The sequence below is a fragment of the Filicampus tigris genome, chromosome 7, assembly GCF_054856515.1.
Source record: "Filicampus tigris isolate MCC_2025a chromosome 7, RoL_Ftig_1.0, whole genome shotgun sequence".
Taxonomy (NCBI): domain Eukaryota; kingdom Metazoa; phylum Chordata; class Actinopteri; order Syngnathiformes; family Syngnathidae; genus Filicampus; species Filicampus tigris.
This window is the reverse complement of record NC_141223.1, coordinates 25,105,939-25,127,645: the sequence shown is the minus strand read 5'-3', so window position 1 is coordinate 25,127,645 and position 21,707 is coordinate 25,105,939. Positions and strand designations below refer to the sequence as shown.

At 40.7% G+C, this 21,707-nt stretch overlaps 1 protein-coding gene and 1 long non-coding RNA gene across 9 annotated transcripts in view; one reads left to right on the top strand and one right to left on the bottom strand.

Annotated features, from left to right (window-relative positions):
• Window positions 1–21,707, bottom strand: part of LOC147145358 (uncharacterized) — a 115,929-nt gene that overhangs the window by 2,267 nt on the left and 91,955 nt on the right. Inside the window, exons 3-4 of the long non-coding RNA XR_015087350.1 lie at window positions 5,039–5,357; window positions 1,388–1,525 (exon numbers count right to left, since the gene is read on the bottom strand). This is a non-coding gene — a long non-coding RNA (uncharacterized LOC147145358). The remainder of the gene's footprint in view (window positions 1–1,387; window positions 1,526–5,038; window positions 5,358–21,707) is intronic.
• Window positions 1–21,707, top strand: part of fat3a (FAT atypical cadherin 3a) — a 207,761-nt gene that overhangs the window by 179,264 nt on the left and 6,790 nt on the right. For 4 of the 8 annotated variants that reach the window (XM_086034900.1, XM_086034897.1, XM_086034896.1 and 1 more), the window contains 10 exons: window positions 800–1,601; window positions 1,734–1,868; window positions 2,270–2,424; window positions 2,605–2,847; window positions 5,097–5,343; window positions 10,492–10,645; window positions 12,799–13,502; window positions 14,697–14,810; window positions 16,374–16,433; window positions 18,841–18,876. In XM_086034900.1, coding sequence (XP_085891026.1) covers window positions 800–1,601; window positions 1,734–1,868; window positions 2,270–2,424; window positions 2,605–2,847; window positions 5,097–5,343; window positions 10,492–10,645; window positions 12,799–13,502; window positions 14,697–14,810; window positions 16,374–16,433; window positions 18,841–18,876 — 2,650 coding nt within the window. The remainder of the gene's footprint in view (window positions 1–799; window positions 1,602–1,733; window positions 1,869–2,269; window positions 2,425–2,604; window positions 2,848–5,096; window positions 5,344–10,491; window positions 10,646–12,798; window positions 13,503–14,696; window positions 14,811–16,373; window positions 16,434–18,840; window positions 18,877–21,707) is intronic. The other 4 variants (XM_086034902.1, XM_086034901.1, XM_086034899.1 and 1 more) reach the window with 3 other exon arrangements.

Here is a 21,707-nt window from a genome sequence, read left to right as displayed (position 1 = left end):
CATTAGGCCTACAGTATCAGCGTAATTAAGTCATTTTTTTGTGCCCTTATATAGCGATTGAAATTTATTTCAGGATGTTGTTGTGTTGTTGACGTCAGTAGCAACACTTTGTGACAGGAACATAAACACCCTAATCACAGTATGGAAGAGGAGTCAAATCAGTCGTTAAGCTGCGACATGCTGCCGGGGGCATTGATGTCTAAATATTATTTTGTAAGTTAAGGTTCATTTTGAATTTGGCCTTCTCAACGCGGCGGTGGCATGTTACTGTCTTGCATAGCATGAACAATTGTTGCTGTGGTTAGCTTGACTTTTTCTTCCTGACAGTGCCACACGAAAATAAGCAGGTATTCGAAGCAGAAAAAATGCCTCAAGCATTTTTTTGAACTCAGGTACCCGAATTACCCGAGCACTTGTTCCAGCCCGAGTAAAGTTAGTTAAATTTAGAGCGGCAGTGCAAGTATTATCACCAAATTACACATTCTGTGCATGCTTGCGCAGTCTCATATTTTAGGAGCAAAATGTGAGCATTTAGGAGCAGTCTGCAGCCCTGATAGAATTTAATAACATCCATTTTCTAAAGCAGTTATCCGGTTTGGTATCATAGAAGTGTTGGAGCCTATCCCTGCTTTAAATAAAAGGTGTGTACACCAGAAGTGTTTGTTAATACATTTCCAATCCTGCCTATCACGGCTAGCAAAAATAATACTTGCTGATCAGATAAAGCATGTCGATACCTGTACGTCAGTAAACGAAGGCGTACCCGCATCTAATCTCCTCCCCCTTTTCTTTGTATCAGGTGACGGACTCTGGCCGGCCTCGTTTGTCCTCATCCTCCATGCTGACGGTCAGAGTGATCGAGGAGAGCCTACACAGGCCTGTAGCTCTGCCACTCGAGGTTCATATCGTCACCATGGAAGATGAGTTTCCCGGCGGTGTCATTGGAAAGTTGCATGCCACAGATGCTGACCCCTACGATGCGTTGACCTTTGGCCACGCCCCGCCGGCCCATCGCAGTCTCTTCAAAATTAGCCCTCGTGATGGAAAGATCATCGCCCTGGGAGGTTTGGACGCCGGCAGATACTCCCTTAATGCCAGTGTTAGCGATGGCCGCTTTGCTGTCCCCGTGCCCGTCAGTGTGCATGTTGAGCAGGCCACCCCTGAGATGTTGCGCGAGGCTGTGACTGTTCGCTTTGAGAGCGTAGCGCCACAAGACTTTGTTGCCTCGCACCTGAAGAGCGTGCTGAAGGTGTTGCAGCAAGCGGCCACCTCTCAGAAACGAGACGCTCTGCACCTGCTCAGTCTGCAGCCAGTGGGTGGGACGAAACAGCTGGACATGCTTGTCGCTGTGGAAACAGCTGAGGGCGGGTACTACAAGGCAGCTTACCTTACCCAGAAACTGAGCGCTTCCCGGCGGCGGCTAGAAGAGGTCCTTAAAGTCTCGGCCATTTTGGATAAGAACTGCTCAGGACTGGATTGTCGTGGTGCGCAGTGTGAACAAAACATCATCTTGGATTCACACAACCTGGCAACGTACAGCACCCCACGAGTCAGCTTTGTCTCACCACGATTCCATCGGACGTCACGCTGCACATGCACTGGTAGGAGAAGTTGCAATTATTCAAATTCAAATCAGCATTGCAATGTAGTAGTGTGTGTTTAAGTATATATATATATATATATATGAATGAATGTTGACTCAATGTTGTCTTTCTTTCTGTCTATGTTGTTAGATGTCAATTGTGCTGCATTGTCAGAACAATGTGAAGACCAGCAGTGTCCAGCAGACATGCAATGTGTTTCGGTGGACGTCACCAGAGGGCGTTATGCATGTCAATGTCCACCGGGCAAACTTGGAGAATGTGCAGGTGTGTGTCAGAAACATTACTTTTAGGGCTGCTCAATTATGATAAAAATATGTATCACGATTATTTTGGTAATAATCAAAATCACGTCAAACAATCATTGATTTGAAAGACTATGTTAAGTTCCTTTTGGACCAAAAAAATAGATCAAATTAGTTATTATAAAATAAAAAAGGTGCAAATGTATAAATTCAAGTATGATCTCATTTTAATAATCGTTTTTACGATCATGCCAATTTTGTAATTGTGGAGTCTATTCATCGTAATTGTAATTGAGTTTCAATTAATTGCAGAGCCCTAATTTCTTGTACTGTACATGGAGTTTTTCTTTTCCTACATAATGTAATACTGCATTTTGGGGCATGTCCGGGTGTGTGCGTGTCTGTGTGTGTGTGTGTGTGTAGGCCATTCATCTTTGAGTTTCTCAGGTAACAGCTACATAAAATACCAGCTTTCAGAGCGACTCCAAACAGAGCTGAAGCTCAGTTTGAGGATCAGAACATTGCAGGCGAGAGGAATCATCATGTACACTCATAGTGAGCCTTGCACCATGCTTAAGGTATGTTCTCTCCGTCTCTCTCTCTCTCTCTCTCTCTCTCTCTCTCTATCTGGCCCATTTTTAAAAATCTCTCGCCCTCCAAGGTATTTTTTTGTTCCAGGATTATTTCGGGTGCACTCATGCACAGGGCAAGCCATAGTTACTGTCACAGACAATATGTTTCTCTGCATGTGTGAGCAGCTGGACGAGGGAAAGCTGTGGTTCCAGCTCAGCTGCGCACCTGGCAGCGGAGGTGGCGACAGTCCCGACATGTTGGGGATCTCTGGCCGGCGGATCAACGATGGCAGCTGGCACACGGTGGCAATGGAGCTCAACCGCAACTTCAGCAGTCTCTCTCTGGACGACGGCTATGTTGAAAGGCGCCACGGACAAGCCTACATGCAAGCTTTCGCTCCAGACAGAACCATCTACTTTGGAGCACTGGTCAGTGCATTGTGTCATTACAATTTTTATTGGAAACCTACTCAGCATCCACCTTAGCAATTTCTTAACTGCGGTAAACAATTTCCTTGAGTATATCATTTTAATTAACAATTGATAGATATGGTGATGCGGTAGTGCACCAGGTGAAGGGGAACTTTTTGTTTTCAATTTCAACTTAGAGTCGAACTAACAGTTGATGTCAGCATAGTCTCTATGTAATGTTCAATCTGCATGTTACTGTTATTGAAAATTGTCCGGTTTTCCATGGAGTCTATCAACTAACTTGAGACTTGATTTGACTGGGGGGGGGATTTATAATTGTAAATTGTAAAGGCCTACCTTTTTTGTTTCACTGAGCTTTTTTTACAGCACTTGGTTTGGCACAGTGAAACAGAATGGTGGTTCTCGGGCTAAGGAAGAACCCAGAACATTTTTGATGAGGTGTGCAAGTGACAGCAGGGTAGACAAACGGCTTGCCTCATAGTTCTGAGGTTCTGGTTCGCTCTCAGTACTTTGGCTTCCTCCCACATGACGACAAGTATTTTAAAAACGATGGACTAAGCAAGGATGGAAGTGGGTTTTCGTCCGCCCTTTTAATCATCTCTAAAGGGTTCAAGTACCGACTGATGTGTTGTGTTGCAGTCTTTAAAAAAAAAGACACTGTTCTCTTCTGCAATACCACGGAGCTGCCTTCATTAACTGTATGGGGCGTAGGAAAAAAGGGGATAGCAATTTTGTTTTGTTAAATAACTGTTAACATTTAGTAAAAACCTTTCCCTTTACATGTCCTTGTCTGGGACATCTTGAGAGAGTCAATATCTCTCCAAACCGTCATTTACGCTCATACCAGCGCCGGCCTACACCTAAAAACGGAAGTGGAAGCCCTTCATTATCCTCCTAAAATAACGTTGCGTTATTTTGCAATAGGGCTGCTTGATTAAGCGATTTTGAACCGAAACCGAATTTTCTGGATAAAACGATGTTAAAAACGTTCAAATCGGCACGTTCGATTTTGTTATTTTTGGTGTATCCAAGCCACCGTAGTTTTCTCTGCATTTCCGCTTCCTCCCACGAACGCGCAGTCCGATAACAACAACAACATCCATGGCTACCGGCGATTCTGCTATTTGCTCCGGCAAGTGAGTGTTTACTTAATAAATCGGGCAAATATAGTTCTGTAGTGTAGTGTGTGGCCCGCATGTACAATACAACCCGTGAGCAAGCAACTCAACGTCTGAAAGTCGTCCCTTTTTTTTCTCCTCTACAACGGACCTCTGGCCAGCCGGTGCATCCGTACTTAAGCTTGACAGTGCATTGTATTATTGAGTGACAGTTTTGCACTAATCATTGATTTATGTTTAAGTAAGACCAGGGAGAAAGGTGAAAAGCTAGTCACTAGCTGGTTGGCAAAATGACTGGCTGACAGACTGTTTGGTTTACAGACTCATGTTGATGATTTCGTTTCAGATGGTATATTCACTTTCTTCTTTCATTATTGGTTTAATTAAAAACAGATCTGAAATCTATTGCGTAAGTATAATGCTGTGGATTGTTCTGTATGTATTAAGTTAAATTGACTGGCATTTTGAGTTCAAAGAAAGAAAAATTAAGTTTAAATAAAAGACATTCAAAATACTTCATTTTTCATTATTTTTTGATTTTACAAAGAAATCTTAATTGTAAAATCGGGTTTGAGAAAAAATAATCGGGATTTTCTTATTCGGCAAAATCCAACAGCCCTATTTTGCAGTAATATTTTTTATTGCGAAATAACGCCGAAATATTGACGAAATGCAAGGACGGAAGCGCTTTAAAAGGATGAGGGTAAACGGGGTCGGAGGATGATTATTTATTTGAATGAGGATGAAGGGATGATGACGGAGGTGCCCAGGTCACGGACGGAGGAGTCCGGCAAAATAGGGTAAAGTGCCCATCTGTGGTTGATAACTTAAGCCCTCTAAAATATTCAAACTTAAACTGTTTTTCTTGATGCAATATGCTGTACATATCCAATACAAAATCATTTGTCTTAGTTTTGTCTCTTGTTGTATTTGTAATATATTACGTTCATATCTAAAGGTAAACTGTTCATGCTTGTGGCATGTCCAAATTCCAAATATGCCTTCGTTACTGGCACCTAACTACTCTTGTATCACACATTCTTCTGACGGTAGAAGTTATGTCTGAATACCTCATTGGGTGTCTTTGTCTTGAGTTATTGCCCTAACACTTGCCCACACTGGCCTCAGGTGCAGCATCCCACCTCACGCAGCCTCATGGACTCCCAAAAGGACACGAAAGTGCTTGAGGGCTTCCAGGGTTGCCTGGACTCGGTGATGCTGAACAACAACGAGCTGCCTCTGCAGAACAAGCGCTCGCACTATGCAGAGGTGGTGGGACTGACAGAGCTCAAGTTGGGCTGCATCCTCTTCCCTGATACCTGTCTGCAGCAGCCATGTCGCAATGGGGGAAGCTGCATCAGCCTGCCCTCTGGTGGTGAGTGACAGCAACTGCAGACAGCACAAACCAAAAGCACAAGTGGCACGACATGAAACGATCAACCAAGTAGTCGTTTTGACTGGCCTTAATATTTGATATAAACCGTTCACTCTATCATAACCCCAAGCCCATATACAGTATACAATGCACTTCACCTACCTACACAGGTTTTTAACTGTGATTGTGTTGTCTGCTGAATAGCATAAGACCTCAGATCAGCCGAATTTAAGAATAATTTTCCTCACCAGCAAGAGGCAAGTAAGCATTGTGAAGCTGACAGTATTACAGCACAGTGCAGTGTGATGGATTTTTGTTGTTCTGTGATAGATAAAGTTGTCGTTAGCACACAATTGTCAGCGCGTCAATGGTCATCATAATGTGCCAATGAAGTTTCACTTTACGCGGCTGGAGAATATCCATTAAAACTATGAGCGATTGAGGCCGAGTCAAGGCATTAGCTTATAGCTAACTTTGGACTCGTCTGCTAGCTCCAGCAGCGATGTGCTACGTCACCAGCGATCGCAATTTTCCACCAAGTATTTTTGCTCGTTTTCAACTTGTTTTGCCAATGTTACCCTAGATTTTTTTGTTTGTTTGTTTTTTTGTTTTTTTTATATCTGAAACCCACGTTCCAACCGTAATGAGGTTGTATTCAGAGATTTGCATAACAAAATACCACAATCCGAAAAACGCTCCCGAGATGCGCAGGGAAATGCGCCGACAACTCTAACAAAGTTTGTCGGTAATTAATTTTTTTAAAAAGTCTCAAAAGGTTTCAAGGTGTTTTTTTCCACTCTCAGCTGAAGGTTATTGTCATACTAAACATAAAACAAAGAAAATTACAGATAGCCTCCGCGAACATACAATGAGGAAAGCCACAGGCACATGGGCTAACAATTAGGATCTCAGGGAAGGTGTAATTTGTTACCCTTTATAAGCAACAGATATGAACTCAAACAGTGTAGCAACACATGCAGACAATATAATAATGGTCACAGGCATACAGTATATTTATTATCTTTTGCATTGACCGAATATTATTGTTGCCTTTCCTTCAGTCCAGAATATCCGTCTGGCTGTTTTATACTGCCCCCAGGTGGCAAAACACCAGAAAGAACAGCACAAAGTACATTGCAGGTGAAAGTGTGACAAATTAAGTAGAATTATTTTTATTTCCACTTAATTAGATGTAATTGCTATTTATGTAAGTGCTATTTTTCATGAGAAAAATGTTATGTTGTTTTTGGGGGGGAAGGATGAAATGCACTGAAAATGACATGACAGATGCTCAGGGCTGAGACAACGGCGAATCATGGCTCAGCTTTAGAAAACAGGTGAGCTGTGATTGGTCGTGACCTGAGCCCTGAGCAACTGTGATGTCATTTTTAGTTGACAAAATGGCTGCCCCCCAGTGACGGGTGGATTAACTCGTATTCCACAAGCAGAATATTAATCAGAATGCTGTGTTTCAACTAGTGGGCCTGCATAGAACATATTCTTGAAAAATAAATATGGTTGGGTTGACTTCCCTCTACATTATAAATGTGACCTCTGTCTTGTCTGCTATATGAACACATGCGTTGCCAAAGTGACCCGCATGCACAGAAGAAGAGACAACGTCACTCATGACATATTCTTTACGGAAGTAAATGTGTTCCAGCGAGTCGGGGAATTTCTACAGTGAAACGATTTGGTAGGAGGTAGAAATAAATAAATAAATAAATACAGTATTTGGGTGAAATTATGAGGTGAGGCTATTCTATTTCATTTCATGGAGACATCACTAACGATGACGTCACATCATAACCGTGCGTAAAAAATGAATTGATCTGAACCGTGGCTGGATTATTACTATCACCATAATTGTCCACTTTATGATTCATGTTTCAAGTGGGATTAATTTAAAGTCAAATATAAAGTCAATACAGTTACTCAAAACAACTTTTCAGGTTCAATCCCCCCTGCTGCCAGCACATTCCCTTTTCCTGCGCGCAGCGCATTTTGGGCTCAGGATGTCGTCAATGTCGGATATATGCGACATGGCCGTTCAGACCGCGGTCGCATTGCTAAAAATTGGATACGTACCCAATTTAAGACCACATATGAAAGCAACCCAGGTCGGATTAAAAAAAAATCGGAATTGAGCCATTCAGACTGTCATAAAAAAAAAATCCAACCTGGGGGTCACATTTGCTTACAGTGTGAACCTAGCCAAAATGGCGTCATAAGTCAAGATGGCGGTCAAGTCTGTAAAAACAAACTCTCCACTCAATGAAAAGCATTGAACTTTGGGTCGTTGTCATTTGATGTGTGAGGATTATTTTGATTTCAAAATGTGATGAAATGTCATTTGACTACCATAACAATCAGCCTGCATAGGCAAAAGTGCGATTTTGATCACACTCGAGTCTCACCACCACTTAAGTGCTCATCACAAAGCACTGCGGTCTTGCTTAGCTTCCATTCCGACCCGTCCAGTCCCACTCTCTTCTAGGGTGACCATATGTCCGGAATCGCGCGGGACTGTCCCGCACTTTAATGATTTTAATGCACCCCACATGTCTGATCAACAGGCACCAATTTTCAAACGTGCGTCTGAAATCTTATTTTTTATTAAACGCCTGTGTGAGGAGAGAAGACAACATACAGTGGAGGCTATTGGGGGGGCAGGTCACGGGCTGTGTTTGTGTGGGGGCGGGGGGTCGTTCGGGCGGGTGTGACTGTCTGTGTGTGGGACTGTGAGGGGCAGGGGTATGCTGTCAATCAAACAGCCAGGCGCACATGCAGGCAAGAAGGTTGTTTAAAGATACACCCACCAAAAACAAACAGCGAACCACACAGTGATAGCAAGCATTTTAGCGACGCGTTCCAGAAATGTGTGCTGAATTAATGAATATGGAGGACTCTAAGGAAAGTAAGACTGCAAAGAAAATGAAATGCAGTTACAACAAGGTCTGGGAACTCATAATCCGTGGGTGAAGCCAGGGAAAGACGAGTCAGATAAAGCTTTCTGTGAACTTTGTCAGTGTCTCCTCTCCTCTGATGAAAGCGGAGGTGAATACAATGTTAAACGCCACAAACAATGCGAGACTCACAAAAAAACTTGCAACTCAAAAGGAGGCTTCACGTTCTGTGGATACATTCCTCCTAAAACCACAACAGACAACGTAACAGCTGCAGAAGTAACTAGCCTTTACCACACTGTTCTACACTCCCTGTCGTACAGGTCAGAGGATTGTGGTAATATAATAATGTTACGTGGTAGGCTGGAAGTGGTAGGACCCAAGAGCAGACAGATGTTAAAGTAACAAACATTTTATTAATTAAAGATTCAAAGTAACAAAGAAACTGAGGACCGGGTGTGGCAGCGGCTGAGTTCTCCACACTTGGGGCTGTGAGAGAACAAAAAGAAGAAATGAGTCCAAATAAGATGTACTGTGTTAACCTAGTAGTAGTCCTCATGCAGGACAAAGTAATTAACTGAAAATCACTAGTGCACACCAGGAGGAACAACAAAGTACAACAGCAGAAAAAACACAACAGGAGGAAACAACTCTAGAGCTCGCTTGGTTAGCAGAAGGTGAATACAACCTGTTCCTTAGCAAGAGACAAGATATTCTGGCAAGAAGAAGAGATTTGACCGGTGGTTAAATACTGGACGAGTGATGGAGAACAGGTGTGAGCTCAGCACACCTGTGCACGCCCGGTCCTGAAAACAAAACAAAACCAGCACAGGAAAGGGAACTACAAATTCTTCAAAATAAAAGGGAACAGTAGACTACTCACAACATAATAAGCTCTCATCAGTTTTGTTTCCAGACTCAAGTCTGATATTGCAAAGCAAATGGCATGTGGTCATACAAAATCTGCATCCATAGTTAATGATGTTCTTGCACCTGCTAGTGTGGCGCGTTGATTGAGAAAGATAAAAACACCAGTGGTTCAAGTCCCAAGTGACAAAAAGCACAAATTTGCTGCTATTCTTGTCTTTCACTCACTGCTAGGTGCTTTCTGTGGTGCTAAATGAATGTGCATGGCTGGGGTGGGCCAGGGCTGCTGTTGCTGTCATGTAGAAAACTGAAAGACTTGACTTGTGATGGACATAACCTAAAGTGTTTCATTAGTGCTTTCCTTGCTTCTGCAAATGCATAGTGCTGCTATAGTGGACACGTTTGTTTACAACTGAATTGATTGCACTTATTGTTATCTCCTGACTAGTATGATTTATACTTCTTGTTTTGTTTTCGTTTTATGCTGTGGCTATTTAATTTGGAAAATAATTTGAATTGCAGTAGTTGTAGTAGCCTGTCTTTGTTTGGATTGTCTTTGTTACTGTAGTAAATTGTTACTGCACTTCATGCGCTACATGTTGACTTGAGATTTGACAAGGTTTTATTGTGTGTGTGACTATTGTTAAAGTGCATCTACCTCAAGATATGATGAGACTGCCTAATTTCAGACTTTATTGTGAATTCTTATTGGCAATTAATGTCTCCGAGATTGACCGCTTTAGTGGTAGTTTGTGTTGTATATTTGTAAATGTAATTTACAAATTGCAATTTCAATTGCAATTTTGTGTTCTGTGTTTTTATTTGTAGAGCTATAGTTGTTGGGTTTTTTTGGGGTTTTTTTTTTTTTACAGTTTATTATATGTTACTAAACAGTTGTCAAGCTGTGCCATATGCATTTTTGGTGTCCGTCGCGAGCGTCAGCTGCGTCCCACACTGTCCCCCACAAGTATACTCCCTGTCCCACATCTGGTGAATTTGGATCCGGTCACTCTACCCACTTCGCTGCTTCTACCCACTTTCTCCGTGTTTCATTGTGCACACAGTAATTGTGGTGTGGACTGTTTTCAGTACACGCTGTTTTATTGTGAAAGGCTTAACAGGAAGTGCCTCGGTGGCTATGTGTGTAACTTTTGAGAACTGGAGACGCAAATAAAGACGTTCGAATTGCTCTAAAAACAGCCTTCAAGGCTAATCTGATAACTCTTGTGTCCCTGTTAATCTTTGAAATTACAGTATTGTGGCTACTGACAAAAGTTCAATGACATTATTAGCAACGAGTTAACCTGTTCAAGTCGCGCAACCTCCGCTGTCTTAATCGTTAATGTTTGCCTTTTTCCTCCCTCATGTCTGCCAGGATTCTCATGCAGCTGTTACCCCCTGTACACTGGAGGGCGCTGTGAGATAGAGATCACAGCGTGTGTACCCAATCCATGCAAGAACGGTGGAATGTGTAAGGCGATTGGCAATGCGTTCCTCTGCAGTTGTAGAAGAGGCTTCATAGGTCTGACGTGAGTATCGGTCCAATCAAGCTCTGAACGGCAAAATCCTTTGAGAATCAATTTTAGGACTGCAGCCATCAATTTTAAAACTAATTTGATTTGAATTTCACATATTTCCACATATTTGAAAGAAATGGTCACAGTGTTTTCTTTTATGGACCACATAGTGGCAGTATTACATTTTATATCATGTATCAGTGTTTTACTGTGACTACTTCTCGCGTTCTTTATTAATCACTTCTAAATAGTTCTCAAGCTACTATTTAATAACGAGCATACTTCTAAATTAGTCTACACAAATACAAGAGTGCCAACTGACTTTCAGAATAGTTTATAAGATCTATAACCTCGTATCTGTGCGTAATATGGGTTCGCAAAACTTCCACTTCAGCGTCTCCACCATTGAGTGCACAATAATTCATTTTTAAAACTACACTGACCTCATTTAACAAATACCACCAGGTCCACAATTTTTGTTTAATGGCACTGTCAGATTCCGCATACTCTTGCTGTCTGTTTTCATATGCTCTAGGACCTCTAACGTCCCACGGAAAGACTAGCAGACAAGCATAATAAATTGAAGCAGGGATAATTCAACAATTATTTACCGTGAAATGCTACTATTAGTTTGCTTTTAGAAAAAAAGAAAAAGTCATAATGGAATTGTATTTCAGCAACACTTGACTTTTACTGAATACTGTCAATGAGCACATGTATCATTTCATCTCCATTTTATATTGACTTCAGTGAAAAGACAGCCACCCGTTGTAATTCTCATAAAGGCCCACCCAAAATCCTCTGACCTGCAAACACCCGGGTTACTACAGCAAAAAAAGAAAAAACTAAATAAATAACTAAAAATTTAAACAACATTTTTGTGAACAAAATACGTGAATAAAAATAAACTAACTGAAACTACATTTTACTTTTATAAAACCAGCCTAGCTAACTAGCTAACTTGTTCTTCGTTTTCCTCTTTGTCAATTACATTCAGGGTTCATTTTAAAATATTCATTTGGTATTGCTGTGTGTCTGTACAGAAGAAGGAAGGTCACTGTTGGAGAAGTGTAATTGTACCTCTTTTTTTTTTTTAATCTTGCTGTCACCAAATTGTCAGGTGCGCCGGGGTCGTGTAACAGAAAACGCACCAGGTCTGCCGGAACACCCAGCGAGGCGTACTGCGGTCCGCCAAATTCCCAAACGCCGGAAACTAAACTTGCCCCGGCATGAAAATGAAGATGTGTAATTTTTTACGCCGACTGCCCGTCTACGAGAATAAATCCCATAACGGATGGTTGTGTAGCTGGCAAGCAGGCACAGACCGCGATTATCGGCAAGTCCGATTATTGGCTCCCATATTCAGTTTTTTGATAAATATCGACTTTGGCCTTTTTTTTTTAAATCTGATGGCCGATAATCAATTTAAAACTGTGCTAACTTCAAGCAATTATTTTAATTTTCTGTTAACTTTATGAGATTCTACTGACCCTGGGAGCACTCTGCACTTGTTTTTGTTTGAAATCAAAACAAATATAAGCGAAATGTGAACATTTCTGTCATTTTGAAATTTTGGAGGACTTTATTTAGTGTAGAAAACCATAAGGAGCTATTGTTTAAGTTTTCCTATAACTTTTGCGGACACGTTGATGAGCTCCCTTTTTGTTAGAATTTTACAACAAACCCGTCTATTGGCAAACATTTATAATAATACTAAGTAATCATAATGCAAAAAAAATTTTCAAAAAAGTCGAGAATTTTAGATGTAAATCGGACATATTATTATTATTATTATTATTTTTTTTTTATTATTTTCAGATTTTGATGCCAACATTTTCCTTTTTGCTGAAAATTAATATTGGCTCCAAATATCGGTTATCGGCCTCCTCGACTACTATTAATCGGCATTGGCTGTGAAAAAACATATCGGTCTATCTCTGCTAGCAAGTTTGCTGTCAGATGGACCACGATGCGAGCACGTGTTCACAAGGAGAAGTAATAGTTGAAACATCCATAGAGGTACTTTGAAAATGAGAACAACAAAATATCATGCAAGAAAAGGGATGATTTTGCAAGCTCACAGAGTGCAGATCATTCGTGCGGCCATTGTTTATTCTTCTCATCGCTGTCTCTTCCCTTCTCTCCTCCAACCCTTCAACCCGCAGCTGCGAGAAGGACGTGAACGAATGTGACCGCAGCAACCCCGAGGGCGAGTGCGAGAACGGCGGCATCTGTGTCAACACACACGGTTCCTTCTACTGTAACTGCACCGCCGGCTTTGTGGGCCAGCGTTGCGGCCTGCGGCCCGTCGTCGTCCCCGACATGCAAGCCGGCGGGCACGCCGTGGTCGGCAAGGAGGAGTTGATTGGCATCGCGGTGGTGCTCTTTGTCATCACCACCCTCATCATCCTCTTCATCGCGTTCCGCAAGAAGGTCTTCCAAAAGAGCTACTCACGCAACAACCTGTCGCTGATCCAGGACCCGGCCGCAGCCGCCCTTCTCAACAAAGCCAATGGCGTTCAGTTCAAGACTCTGCATTGCACGGCGGGAGACCCCATCAATCTTTACTCGGAAAGCGGACTGGTGGGAGCGGGCGGGATGATGGGACCTCCACAGATCCCCGTCAGGCCCATGGCGTACACGCCGTGTTTCCAGAGTGATCCGCGGTCGACGCTGGAAAAGATGGTGGACGGGCGCACTGTGGAGCATACGGAGATGAGCACCTTTCACCCGGAGTCGCCGAGGATTTTGTCGGGGTCCGCCAGGAGGGGGGTTGTGGTGTGCAGCGTGGCCCCGAACCTACCCCCGCTTTCCCCGTGTCGATCAGACTGTGACTCCATACAAAAGAGCCCGTGGGACAGTGATGAGGGTGAGTGTGCAAATTAGGGGTGTGCTGCTCTCCACAAAAGACGATCCGATACGGTTTTTGATATTTTAGGTGCGAAACGATTCAGGGACGGTTCGATTTGAAAGTGGATCGATTCGGTTCGGTGAGATTACAATTGGATTCGATATAGCATGGCTCAGTTCGATAGTGTATGATGTAATTACCCACATTTGAATGAATTTGTTAGTACTGTAAATGTGCCAATTCCTTCCAAGATACATCTCTCCGATAAAAGACCATTCGATATCTCGATACATTTCAAAATGGAACAATTCGATTCGATGCACTCGCAGCTTTTAAATCAAAAAAACGGTTTTCCGGTTTAAACCGCTTTTTGTACCCAGAGTACAAATTCAAATCAGACTACAGTCATCCCTTTTTGATGTACACTGCATTTGGGTGAAAACTTCAGGATGAAACAAAATGCTCCGACCGTTACTCATGAACATAATTTGACCTTTTCTAAACTTAAATATTCATATCCAACTGTGCAAAGTTTCTGCACTTTTTGATCAACTCACTGTTCTCAAACAAGGAGCTCGCGGGGGGGACACACAACTGGTTTTTGATCCTTGAGCATTTTGGACATCCACTTCTATAGTATGCCTTTGTGCAACTCTTCCAGTCTCTTTGTAACACAGATACAAACTGCAGTGGACACTATATTAAAGCAGCACTGGGCAAGAAATCGACCTTAATAAAATCTTTTCACAACTCTTTTGATGAAACATTGACTTACAAGTACAGTAGTTGAATGGGACTTCATGCCCTGAGGGGGTCTGTATCGTTTTTACTGGCACAAAGCAACTTTGAGGAGGATGGTTTGTACCCTGACACACAAAAAAATACAAATGTCCTGAATTGCTTTGCGGCATACTCACTTCCTCCTTTCGCTATAAGTACGGCTCAGGATTTCACGACACTACGCGCTGGCACGCATGGGAAATGTGGTTGATTTTTGTCAAAACACTACATCAACCGATTCAAGCTATACTGAGACCGATTCATTCGTTTCCGTACCGACGCGCTTACACTCTTTTAAAGCAAAACAGATTTTCCGATTCAAATTGTTTAAATCAAAACAGATTTTCCGATTCAAATCGTTTTTGTTACACCCCTAAGAGTTAATTTTTTTTATGCATTTTTAATTATTCCTCCCTGATCCTCTCTTTCCAGGTAAGATGGTTGATATGGCCGAAGAAGTAACTTGTCTCTCAGGGAGCAACAAGGGCAGTAATTCAGAGGTCCAGTCGCTGAACTCCTTTCAGTCCGACTCCTGTGATGACAATGGTAAGATACAGCCTCTCTCCTTTCCCACAGTGGTGTCAGTAATACACTCTGAATGTCAAATATCCCTTTCAGCTCTATTAATGTTGGTCCTGGAAAAATATCTTTGCTTGTTTGCTAAGACTGGGACTGTGTCTTCGCATTGAAATGCAAATAGAAATTCTTTCCGTAAACATGGCTTTCATACATTGGTGAAATGTTTGGCTTACAATAGAACACGATACAAAGACCTCACGTCTCTAGTGTGAGCATGAGGAGAATGAGGATGAAAGGATGGAGGGGACCAGACAATACGGGTGAATTATCAATGAGAAGAGGAGGAGGAATGGAAACATTTACTCCAACAGAAGCTGACTTCCCTTGTGTTAGTTCCACAGCCAACTGTGTCTCATACATTATTTTGTTGGGGCTGCAGCTCGCATAAAACACCTGCCTCATGAAGCGCACAGCCAAACAATGACTTCCCCGATGCCTGCACTTTGTCCTTTTCGCTTCATTGACTCAGGCATACCAACCATTTTTGGTGCAGTGTTTGCCACAAACCAAAGGATTCCTCTAACGGGCACGCTGCTCAGAACCGTAAAACAATATTGTTTTGATTGATGAAATCGGTGTGTACTTGTTCATTTCCCATTCATATAACTTGATTGAAATAGCAATAGTAGCAAATAGAAATAGCAATAGAGGTGCAATCGCTCCATTTTACCGGATTATAATTAGGGATGGACCGATTAACAGCCCGGCCAACTATCGGCGCCGATATTTGGCATTTTGACGAATATCGGCATTTGCCTTTTTTGCACATCTGAAGGACGATAAAGTTGGTATCTCACTGAGCGGTGAACGCTTGCTAACCTAGGCTTTTCGTCAGGGTTCCTAAATGGTCGCAAAGATGGTTTTTACTTGTTGCAAACAGTTTTTTGGGGGTGCAAAGAAATGCTGAACATGTTCAAACAGTTTTTCACCGTCTTTGAACATCTTTGCCACATTTTGCAACCTTTTATGAATCCTGATGGAAAAAAAAAAAATCGCTCTGTTCGCAAGATCAACTTAAAAAATCAAATGTACATATTTACATATTTATTTCAATTTCACCTTAAATTTAGAATGTATGCTGCTGATACTGGAAACTTCCTGCATATTTTATTTTTGTTAGAAATGAAAACTAAATTAAATGAAAGTTTAACATTTCAGTTATTTTGAAATTTTGGGAAACTTTTTACCGAGGAAAACTCTGGGGAGCTATTTGCTAGGAATAGACCGTTTATCGGCCGGGCCAATTATTGGCATTCATTTTTACCCATTAGTTTTGCCATTTCAAGCCAATCAGATTTTCCAGGTGTATTGTTTTACGCACCGCACTCAGTCCCCACTCCATTTCCTGATTTTCTTTGTCATCTGTATGCTTGTTTGATAGCGTTGTTCATTTTCCGTTTGGATGCAGAACTCTTCAGGTCAAAGGCTGAAAAGGTGTTCAGGCAACGGATTGCATTTTGAGTAGATGTCCTCAACCATCAGCATGAATGACTGTCTTTCAAAACGTTATCTCCTTTTTCCTTCCAAAAGCCTCCATAGTGACCGTCATTCGACTGGTCAATGATGCTGTCGACACAATTGAAAGTGAAGGTACCATGTCTCATCCGCTCTGCATCTCACCTCTGACTGTTCCACTCTTTTCCTTTCTGGGATTTGTGTTTCTTTCGACTGCAGGTTGTGCCCCATCGCTTGAACTCTCATTACAAGTGCCTTTAAATTGAAAGATATTATGCCGGCAAAATAGGACTGAAATATTGACTTACAAGCCACGGGAATGCTTGTAGAAAACATTTATTTGATGGATTAGTCTGCCGTTTCTTTGACAACTTGCCCTTCTGGCTTTTTCTGCAGGCAATTGATTCATTTGAGACTCTATTACCGATTTTCATTTGAAAAAGATGCTGATTTATTCTTCCAGAATGAAGTATGCAGACTGTGATTTATAGTTTATAGTATACTATTTTGCACTACAACTAGCAAAGCTTTGGAGTCCAGTTAGAGGCTACTAATCAGTGATTTTTTTTTTTTTTCCCCCTTGGTGTTCACGGAAAAAGTCTTTGGGCGCTTTGGCTCGGTATGACAGTAATGGGACTTCAAATGATGGATGGTGTGTGGAAAATATTAACAATATTGTATGTTCTAATAGGTCATTGAAATCAATCACTAGATTTACAATTTAAATTAAAAAAAATAAAAAACCGACCAGACAATTCACCTCAACACAACTTAAAGTGGACGTGAACACCCCCCCAAATTTCTGCAATAGTATGTTATATGCGCCTTAACTAGTCTAGTTATGAATCTGATCCATTGGCCATGACCTGTGGTGTGCCCCAGGGGTCAGTTCTTGGTCCTCTTTTATTCAACTTGTACACGCTCCCTCTGTCTGGGTCAAATAAAGAGCCCTCAGATCCAAGGACTCAGGTCAGCTAGTCCAGACCAGCGTCCGGACTAAACATGGGGAGGCAGCATTTAGCTGTTATGCTGCAAAAGAAAATCGAACAAACTGCCACTGGAGATTAAACTTTCACCAAATGTAGACACTTTTAAATGCAGGTTACAAACATTTCCGTACTACTCATGCGCCTATGCATGAAATCTGCACGGTTTATTTTATTTTGTACTTATCTTCCTTTTAATCATTTGAATCTAATTATTCTTTGTGATTTAGATTTTTGTAATTCTTAATGTTTAATTTCTCTTTCTGTAACGCTTTTGATGTTTTATGTAAAGCACTTTGAATTGTCTTGTGCATGAAATGTGCTATACAAATAAACTTGCCTTGCCTTGCCTAAACACGACATTTTGTTTAATATTGCATTTGTGACATATGAGTTAAGCAGCAAAATCCATCCGTTTATAACCATCTCGGGGAGCGGCCATTTTATCACTTTCTGTCGACTGCAAATAACATTGCAGTTACGACTAAGCGAGCCATGATTGGTCGTTACCTGAGCCCTGAGCTGTGATAAGTAACCGAAATTCAATTACGATTATGATTATTATTATTACGCTACATGATTTCAAAATTGGCAACATCGTAAAAAACAAATATCAATATGCATTGCTATCCGACGCACTGTTTACACAGGGAAATCATACTTCAATGTATACATTTGTACCTTTTTTAATTTAGAATAACGAATTTCATCAATTTTGTTTGGTCCAAAAGCAACTTAGTGTTTCAAAGAAATGTATTTGTCTTTTATATTTTTTCCGTTCAAACATTTGCTTGTTTTGGACCCCAAAAATAAACGATCGTTTGAATAATTGTGATTTCAATTGTTACCAAAATAACCACGATTCATATTTTTATCCATAATCAAGCTGCCCTAAACTGTAATGTCATTTTCAGTCGACCGCAAGCGGCAAAATGGCCGCCCCGTGAGATGGCCAGAAACGGGAAGATTTTACAGCTCAACTCATATTTCACAAAGGCAATATTAATCAGAATGTCGTGTTTCGACTATCGGGGCTGCATAGAACATATTCTTGTAAAAAAGATTTTTGGAGTGACTTCTTCTTTAAATACAGATTAATTTAAGACTATATTTACTGTACCATGCAAAGGTTTAAGGTACCATTAGAGTTGTTGTTGTTTAATCAGTTCTATAATAAGAATATCACTCTGACCACTTCCAAGCCAAACTGTCATCAAGCGAGGAGAAAAAAAAAAGGGAGGGGATCGCCATATTTGTGTTTGTTTGTCCGTCTGCTTGTGAGTCGGCGGGCAAGTGTGTTGTTCATGTAGGATGGCGCCATAAAGATAAGCTCCATTCGTGGCATTGTGACGGACAGTGAAAATAAAATCCTAGACGTGCACATAATCCTGCTATCTTGACAAATATTCTGTGTTTTAATTGGTCAGACGTATTGTCATGAAAGATATCATTCAAACAGCAAAGCTAATGGTGGCCTACGACTTTTGCAGAGTACAAACTAGACACCTGCGTGCAAATGCTTCCAACCTCTCATATGTTTTTCTTCCATCTGACAGTGTCAGTCATGGACCAAAGTGAAACGTACAACAGAGGTGAAAACACCTTTCCATCTATGCGTCCATCTGCAAGGAGTAGACTTCAACGTCAGCTGGGCATTTGTCGTAGCCAAATGATGACTCGTGACAAAACACATTCCTATTTTAATGGCCTGCTATCAATCCAACGGTGACGACGGTGATTTTGTTTGGGGGCGAGATAAGATGACCTACTTTCCATACAGTTTGTCGCCAGAATCTGACCTTTTCTCCAGAACCAGCCTCAAAGCCAACATTTCCATTTGACTTAAGTACAATAGTCTGCAATTGCCTCATTAATCATTGTCAGTACCAAACGGACAGAAGTAGTTAGGATGCCATTTGGCGACTTCGGTTTGACCGAGGCCCTCCATCTTCACCCTTCTTTGTGGTGCGGAACCAATTAAGTGCTGCAACACCCCAAAGTGCTAATGCCGAGGGCTGTGCAATTAATTGAAAATCAATTACAATTACTATTATTACATTCCTCTATTAGACAAATGGCATCATCGTAAAAAAGGGCTGTGCAATTAATCGAAATACACTCCACGATTCCAAAATTGGCATAATCGTAAAAAATAATTCATATTCATTTATATCCAATTTGTTTACACAATGAAATCATATTTGAATTTATACATTTGCATGTTTTTTTTTTGGTGTTTTTTTAATGACTAATTTTATCAATTTTGTTTGGTCCAAAAGGAACTTATTACATTTATTTGTCTTTATGTATATTTTTTTACATTCAAACATTTTCTTGTTTTGTACCAAGAAATAAATGGTTTGAATACTCGTGATTTCAATAATTACCAAAATAATCGCGATTCATATTTTTATCCATAATCGAGTAGCCCTACAGAAAACGACCATTATGCCTAGAAGCAAAAGAGCTGGCCGCAGAATAAGATGAGATGAAGGCTTGACTGGCTAATCACCTGCAACTCACGTAGTCACCCAGTGACTTTTTCAAATGAGTCTACTCCTTGTGTCTTTTTATCGATACATACCCAGATGGTCTTTTGGCGTTGATCAATTCCTGCGACTTCTTTGAGCTCTGTCTCCTCCTCCCACAGCTTGTTGGCTTGGCAGCAAAGAACAATCACTCATTTGTCACCCTTGTTCCTAGCTAACGCCCTTCTTGCTTGTCCCCTTACCTACCCGACTTCATCTACCGTCATGATGTTTGCAGTTGATTATGCAAGTTTGATTATGTCAAAATGCACACTCAATCAATCCCTATGCAAGTTGCGTTCGGATTTCATGCATGTTATTGTTTTGTTTGTCATTGTTTTTATTTTTTCAATCTTCCATCACATGTTGCTCAATTGTTCAATTGCATCAGTCCATGGTAGGTTGTCCTTTTGTTGGGAGAATTCTTTATCGAAATGCTCCGCCAGTTATGCTTTGGCTTCAGTGTGCAAGCCAGACTCCTCGATCTTTTCCAGTCTTGCTTCGCAAAGCAGTAATAAGAAACCTGATATCATTATCGTATTCAATATAACATTAAAAAAAAAAAATCTAAATTACATAATTTGAAAAGACGTAAGACATAGGGGCTGTGCAATTAATCAAAATTCAATTACAATTACAAAATTGGCATCATCGTAAAAAAAATGATTATTAATATGCATTTATATCCAACGCAACAATATTTGTATAAAAATAGCTTCTGAGAACATATGCGCAGTCTAGTAGACAGTTTGGTTTTTTAACCACCATTTTAAACAAGTTTGACATACCGCTAAAAACATCTTGCTATCCATGCTGTCTGCTAACCAGAGGCTGAGCAGCACTGTATTTGTTTACAGAGTCGAGTGGCTACTATGTGAGGCACTTACACTTCCTGTCACTTGCCAAATATGTTCCATGTGGGAACTTGGTGTTCCTCTGTGCTGTACCCCCCGAAAATCAGAGTGCAAATAGATCCATCCATTATCTGAACCACACGTTATTTTTTACTAGCTATCTGCGGCCCACCTAAAATGTTGAGAAACACTGGTGTAGACGTTATATCAAACACAGGATCAAAAGCTACAGTTGAGTCTGAATATAAGAAAACAATGGTGTGTTGAAAATACTCATTTTCATTTCGACACATTTTTTAAATAGATGTACTTACAGAAAAGTCAACCCCATTTTTTTCCAAGAATATGTAGTATTCTGATTAGGACTGTCAAAATTAAAGCATTAACTATGGAGATTAATTTAAATTTCATAACGCACTAAAAAAAATTAACTCTGTTAACTCAGTTTTATTTACTTCCTTTAGCAGCTGACCTCTGCTCACTGTGCAGCCAAACTTAGAGGAGAGTCACTGTCGCAAAGACGGACTTTTACGTAGTTTTACTTTAAAAAGTGGCTTGGTGGATCATTGGAGAAATCCAAAATAATTTTCACACTTTGCACACATCTTTGGTGTATCATTCAACTGTTGTATTTTACTGGAAAAGAATCATATTCAAGGATCAAAGAAAGCTATTAGAACAGTCTTTGAATCGAAATGTACTTTTATTTTTATTCCCAATTAATTCCCAAATTTTACTCAAGTAAATAACGGTTCCAAGCTTTGTAAAAAAAATTGTTGTTGAAAAATACGATTAATCGCGATTAATCATGGGAAATTTTGCGATTAATTTTAAAAATGTAATCGTTTGACAGCACTAATTCTGATTCATATTCAGGATCCAGATGATTTAATTTCATGCAACCACTTGATGTAATAAAATTGAATGAATCCAACAAATATTTTTTTCAGTGTATGTTACAAGCATGATTTGAACTCCTCTGGGACTTTAAAATGAGAACTTGTCTTTGAACTCAAAGACAATTTAAATAACACCAATCAT